This window comes from Propithecus coquereli, unplaced genomic scaffold, assembly GCF_000956105.1.
Source record: "Propithecus coquereli isolate 6110/MARCELLA unplaced genomic scaffold, Pcoq_1.0 Scaffold237, whole genome shotgun sequence".
Lineage (NCBI taxonomy): Eukaryota > Metazoa > Chordata > Mammalia > Primates > Indriidae > Propithecus > Propithecus coquereli.
Window position 1 is genome coordinate 3,071,096 of NW_012147919.1, and position 6,660 is coordinate 3,077,755.

At 53.8% G+C, this 6,660-nt stretch overlaps 1 protein-coding gene across 2 annotated transcripts in view; it reads left to right on the forward strand.

Moving 5' to 3' along the window:
• The first annotated feature begins 284 nt into the window (after nt 1-284).
• TFAP2C (transcription factor AP-2 gamma (activating enhancer binding protein 2 gamma)) overlaps nt 285-6,660 on the forward strand; it is a 9,896-nt gene continuing 3,520 nt past the window's right edge. The window contains exons 1-5 of one of the 2 annotated variants that reach the window (XM_012645845.1): nt 285-596; nt 2,203-2,688; nt 2,785-2,836; nt 4,068-4,284; nt 4,868-4,986. In XM_012645845.1, the coding sequence (XP_012501299.1) occupies nt 549-596; nt 2,203-2,688; nt 2,785-2,836; nt 4,068-4,284; nt 4,868-4,986 (922 nt within the window). In that variant the 5' untranslated portion in view covers nt 285-548. Of the gene's footprint in view, nt 597-1,898; nt 1,993-2,202; nt 2,689-2,784; nt 2,837-4,067; nt 4,285-4,867; nt 4,987-6,660 lie in introns of those variants that run through there. The other variant, XM_012645846.1, reaches the window with a different exon arrangement.

Below are 6,660 nucleotides of genomic sequence, written 5' to 3' on the forward strand. Positions count from 1 at the left end.
GGTATTTGGATCCCAGGTCTCAGCTCTTCCAATCTCAGGTGTGTGCAAGGTGGGGGTGACAGAAGGCAGGCTCGTCGGGGCACCCGGGCTTTGCAGGTCCGCGGCTGTCACCGAGGTACCGCCCACCGCCTCCCCTTCTCGCCCCTCGCAGCGTGGGGCTGGGCGCGGCGCCAGGCCGGGCGGGGGCGGAGCTAGGCTGGGACTGGCTGGGGGCGGCCCCGCCCGGCGCCTGGGCTTCGCGCGGGCCCCCGGGGAGGAGTTATGATAATTTCCTTCTCATTAAGCGCTCGGGTCTCCCGGCTATCGCCGGGACACACTGTTCGGGCGCGGCTTTCCCGGTCCCAGGCAGCGGCCTCTACACCCGCGGCGGCAGCATCTGCGCTCGCAGAGACGCCGATGCGCGTCCAGTGACTCGGACAGCAAGGCCCGCGCGCGGCGGGGGCGGCGGCAGACGCCTGGTCACCGTGACCCCGATTTTGGATTTACCGATCGGGGGGTGGGGGGAGCCTGGATTTAACTGGCGACTGTTTCGGGGGACGCCGGACGCCATGTTGTGGAAAATAACCGATAATGTCAAGTACGAAGAGGACTGCGAGGTGAGCTGGGGCACAGGGGCGCAGCCCGGCCCCGCCAAGGATCGTCCGGGAGGCAGGGGCCACTGGACCGAGGTCAGGGACGAGGCTGCGGGAGCCCTGGCCTGTCGGTGGGACGGGGTCCACTCCGGACACCGCTTAGTCCATTTCTCCGGGGCCCCCTTCCTGTATCGGGCCTCTTCCCAAATATCCAGCCCTCGGGAACAAGGCCTGGCGAGAGAATGGCAGATCCCACCCACAAAGCTTACCAGCTGGTTTCATAAGAAGCAAACAGCCCTCCTTCCCGTTTTCTCGGAAGAGCGCCGGGTCTGCAACCCTTAGACCGGGCTTTTACGCACCAAGTCTCCGTCCAAAGGGGTCAAATGAGGCTACCTGCCGGCGACACCTTAGCGGAGACTCCTCCGAGGCGGGCTTGTCACCTGCCCCGCTACCTCCACGGGGAAGCACGAAAACAACTGAAGTTTGGCTTTCAGGAGAAGTGGGGGCTGGGAATGTTGGGGGGGCCGGGGCCAGATGGGGCCGTAAGCGCTCGTGAGTGCTCCAGCCTGTCGGACAGGTTGAGCTAGAGTTTCGGAGAGTGGGAGGGAGGGAGGCGGCGAGCGGGAAGAGGAAGAAGACGCAGGCGGCGGGAGGCGAGCTCCTGGGCTCGGGGAGAGGGGAGAGGAGCCGGGGCCACGGAGACGCGGTTGCTCGCGGCGCCTCGGGGACCTCGAGGGGCTGCCCCCGCTGGCAGGCCCGGGCACTTCCACTAGGGGGCGACAGTGCCATGTGTCTCCGGGTTCCCGGCCGCCCCTGTGACCCCCTGGGCCGATGGAGACCCAGCCTTTAGAGATTAAGTCGGCCAGGCGTGGGGCGAGGGACGTGCGCAGGCGACGTGGCCCAACTTTCGGGGCCCGGCATCCTCCCTCCGCGCCCCGATGTGTGGGGACACGGGCCGTGGCCGTGCGGGGCGGCCTCGCCTCTTGCCTCCCCAAGGCCGGGCGCGGCTAGCCGGGAGGGCAGGCGGCCGCGGCGCGTTCCAGCTCAAGCCCCTCGGGCGATGCAGGGTGGCAGGCACTGCCCGGGAGCGCCACCCGCCCGGAGGTCTTTGTCCCGAGGGCGTGGACGGGAGGGTCCCCGGGGCGGGGGAGATGCGCACTTCCCGCGCCGCGCGCTTTATCCGCACCCGCCGCTCTCGCAGCTTCTCTGGCCGCGCGGCGCCAGCATGTGCGGGCTGGAGAGCGGGCGCGCTCTGCGCGGGGGCCACCGCGTGCCGCCCTGCTCCTCGGGCCGGGGCCCCGGCTTCGGCTCCGGCCTCTCCTGGCCCAGCTCCTGGGATTCGGACTTGGCGGCTCTGAGCGCCTCGGGCGTCGGAGCGCACCGACCTTCGCCGCCGGGCTTTGAGGATTCGCTCCTCCAGGTCTTTCACCAGCCTCCCCTTCCTCCGCCGACTGGAGGTTTACAACGAAATCCCCGGGGCGCATTGCCCCCGGTGCCCTCCGACCCGGGCGCGGGCCCCGCGGGTGGGGCAGGGCGGGCGCCCTGGGGCGCGCCGCGCCGCCCGGCCACGCCGGCCAGTTCGCGGTAGCGGGGTTTCGTACTAACGGGGTCTCCCGTTTTCCTCCCCCAGGATCGCCACGACGCGAGCAGCAATGGGAACCCGCGAATCCCCCACCTCTCCTCGGCCGGGCAGCACCTCTACAGCCCCGCGCCGCCGCTCTCGCACACTGGAGTCGCCGAATACCAGCCGCCACCCTACTTTCCACCTCCCTACCAGCAGCTGGCCTACTCGCAGTCGGCCGACCCCTACTCGCACCTGGGGGAGGCGTACGCCGCGGCCATCAACCCCCTGCACCAGCCCGCGCCCGCCGGCAGCCAGCAGCAGGCCTGGCCCGGCCGCCAGAGCCAGGAGGGAGCCGGCCTGCCCTCGCACCACGGGCGCCCGGGCGGCCTGCTGCCTCACCTCTCGGGACTGGAGGCGGGAACGGTGAGCGCCCGCAGGGATGCCTACCGCCGCTCCGACCTGCTGCTGCCCCACGCGCACGCCCTGGACGCCGCGGGCCTGGCCGAGAACCTGGGGCTGCACGACGTGGCGCACTCGATGGAGGAGGTGCAGGTGAGCGGCGCCGCGCGGACCTGCTTGCGCTTCTCCCCGCTCCCCTGCCCCTCCAGGCTCGCCGTACTTAAAGGAAATTCTGTCGTCTCTCCCCAGAATGTCGACGACCAGCACTTGCTGCTGCATGATCAGACTGTCATTCGCAAAGGTAAATAGTGAGCGAGTCTGTCTTTCATCTGGCCACGCGCAACCCGGACTTGTTACGTTTGTAACTTACCGACGAGGTGGGGGTATTTGGTGGCCAACGTGGGTCATTTGTGGTGGGGGCGGGGGGCTAGTGGGGACTCGGGTAAGCGAGGTTTTAGGACCAAGAGGAGGGAACTTCTTTTGCAACGTAAATGAAAAAGGACGTTCAGGTAGAACTCTCAGCAGCTGTCTCTTAATCCCCGGATTTGTTACTTCCTAGTTCTCTCTTGGGAAATGTCACTCCTTGAATCCCCGAGAATGTTTTACAGTGTTAGAGAAAGTCTTCAGAGCGAGTTAATTTGAAAAAATCCACAAGCACACACCTTAGTTGAGTGATTGGTTCTGTGACAATTTTAATAGTTGAATGTGTTGACGATTGTATTTTTTATTTCAAACACGGTTATGGAAAGGGTCTTTAATTCTGACTTGCAAGAAAACTTTTGAAACAGTTTGGCCTATTGAATTAACAGCCCTAAAGGGAACCGAGCTGGAGTGATCTGTCAGATTGGGTTTTGCTGGGTTAAGGAGGAGGGGATTTGGAAAATTGGATTACTTGATGAGAGAGTGGCTCATGAAATTAAGTTACATACTGACAGGATTACTAGTCTGTTTTTTGTTGGTTTTTTTTTTTTTTTGTGAAATGCAGAGGACCTATCGGTAATTATGGTCTGTTACTTGAAATTGAATTGCTTAGATTGGGGGAAATAGATATTGAAGAAAAACTTGGAAAATAAACTAAATTTTCCAGTAAACTTTTAACAGACTGGGTTACTTTGTATTTTTAAATTTACTGCGATCAGTTGCACTGAAGGGTTTTGGCAAAGGATCTGAATGTGTCCTGTGATTTTGGTTATTCCTTGAGTGAGAAAAACTCACCATTTATTTAGTATCGAAGCAGTCTTCTGAAAACATGTTCTAATTAAATAGTTTCAGCAGAGGTTAGGAAATGAAAAGCCCTCCAAGCTGGGATCTTGACTAATTAACTTCCCAAGGTGTTAACTTGTGAATTTTAGATTCGATTTATCTTGGAAGAGAATATGGCTTTAAAAAAAAAGTCTGCTTGCAATTTATAGTCTAGCATGCAACCTTATTTGTCTAAAGATCCCTTTCAGCTTTGGTTAGTGGTTTTGAAAAGGTCTCTTGCTCAGATGTGGCGTCCATGACTGCCGGCTCTGACCTCCATTCACTCACAGGTCCAATTTCGTTGACCAAGAACCCTCTGAGCCTCCCCTGTCAGAAGGAGCTGGTGGGAGCCGTGATGAATCCTAGCGAGGTCTTCTGCTCGGTCCCTGGAAGATTGTCCCTGCTCAGCTCCACATCTAAATATAAAGTGACGGTGGCTGAAGTACAGAGGCGATTGTCCCCTCCTGAATGCTTAAATGCCTCGTTACTGGGAGGTGTTCTCAGAAGGTACTTGGGGATCACATTCTGGGCATGGTGGTTGGGTAGTTGAAGGTGAATGTATAAAACGGCTGAGAGGTATTTTTAACATTTATGTAACTTTTATACCTAACACTGAATTCTAATCATCTCCAAGAGCGATTTTAGTACATTTCTTCTCTTTAGAAAGTGCCAGATGAAGAAGGAAGTGCTAAAACAGTGCTAACAAATTATCATTTGGTTAGAATTTGATTCTATGTATGAAGTGGTAGCATCCGTATTGAGGGGTGGGATGCACCATAGATTTTATTCCCCCAGAGAGTTTCTGCAGCGCTGCTGCAGTTTTACAAGGGAATATTTGTCTGCTCCAAAACTACTTCATACTTTGTGATTAAAAAAAAAAAAAAGTTGGTGATGCTAAAAAAAAAAAAATTTTGATTTTGAGTTTTATTGGGATTAATTGAATGAGCACGTCCTATATCACTTTGGATTATGGTTCACATAATCTTTGACATCTTTGACAGACTTCAGCTTTGACAGCAGCACTTTAGGAATTTAGAATTTCTAAAGTGTGGTTTCTTGAGAGTAGTCAGAGTCAATTTTGTTTACTCAGAGCCAAATCTAAAAATGGAGGCCGGTCCTTGCGGGAGAAGTTGGACAAGATTGGGTTGAATCTTCCAGCCGGGAGACGGAAAGCTGCTCACGTGACTCTCCTGACATCTTTAGTAGAAGGTCAGTGCAGTCTTGTTTTTGTTTTGTGGTGTTTTTAATTTGTACTGTGTCTTTAATACTTTCATATCGAAAAGCTGAAACCAACTCTTAACTTGGTCACAAGGAGAGAGATGAAAGCAATTTGAATTGTCATAAGTTCATTGCAATGAATCACAATAATTTTATCAAATAAGTAAACATTTAAATGTCTGGCTGCTCAGGTGTTCTCGATTCCCTAGAAAATCAATGTCAAAAAGAAATGTTGAGCTGAAAGATGAGAGGAAACATAAAAATCATAAAATAGAATAAAACAAAAGAAATTGGTTTTCCTAACCTAAAAAATCACATAAAAGGGATGTTGAAACATTTCCTGTTAAAAGAACCAATTTTGAAGGATGCAACTGATCAGCTGGTATACTGGAAAAGAGCTAGGTACTCACTAGTGGGCAGAAGTACCATTTCTGGTTTTTGTAGTTGCAGATTATTAGCATTGTGGTTAGTAAAGAGAAGCCCTCGTATACAGTGGGACTGGTGCAAATCACGATTCCCTCCTTCCTGTCCTCTCCTCAAAAGAAAAAAGTAGTGGAACCCCTGGCCCATGGTTGAGTCCGAAGATAGTAGGATATGGCATTGCACTTTCTTGAATGGGGGCCCTTCCCCCAACCTGGAAAGTAGCCCAGAATGCAATACAACCTTTAAAAGGGGCTGGGAAAAAAGTAAAGTAATTTAAATAAAACAAAACAAGCACAATTGTTACTGCTCGCACAAAAAGTAGAACACTGAGAGGCTTAGCCAAAGCCTCCACCAACCTCTCGGCAGCCTGCACCCTCAACAGGGTGTTGGGCTTTTGCTAGGGGTTGGTGAAGCCAATGAAAAGGGGGCTCCTGGTAGGTAGCAATGCATCTTTTGAAGATTTTCGTTCCCTGGTCTAATGGCCTGACTGCGTGCAAAAAGGACTTGGCAGAGTCCCTGCTCTACCTTTTACGAGTGCCTTTGGAGGTCAGGGCAAGGAGAAAGGAGCTGCCTGTCTGAGAACAGCTGTCCTGCATGGAGAATGGTGGGTTCTGTGTGCATGGAGCATGAATGTGGCTCTGCTAGGCTTTCTTGCTAGCCAGGCAGGGGCGGTTGAATAAGAAAGTGTGTGCCAGAACAATGGCTCTCTGATGCCAATTCAGTAAAGCCAGGAGCCCCTCCACCATCCCGGTTTTTGAAAGACTCTCTGGTCTTGCACCCTGGATCCAGGGAAGGGCACCTTTCTGGTGGGAGATGACTCCCTTGGTTTTCTCCCTCTGCTCCCCTGATAACATGGGCAAGGGGAGGGTATTCCATGTTGGTAGCTGGAGCTCTTAACATGTATTTCCAGTAGGAAACACACTGCTCCCTTCTTTTAAAGAAACATTCTAGAGATCTGCCTCCCTCAGTAAGAGGTTGGACACCCTAGTTTAAAAAGAAAGTAAGGTATCAAAGACTTTGTCACCTCTCTGTAGAGAAGTGACCACTTTGCTTTTGTCAGACATGCTCATCTGCCTTAAATTTCCCCAATAATACTATTTATTACTTATAGTAGTAGTAATACTTATTACTATGTTTTTGTTTTTTTTTTTGAGACAGAATCTTGCTCTGTTGCCCGGGCTAGAGTGCCGTGGTGTCAGCCTAGCTCACAGCAACCTCAAACTCCTGGGCTCAAGCAATCCT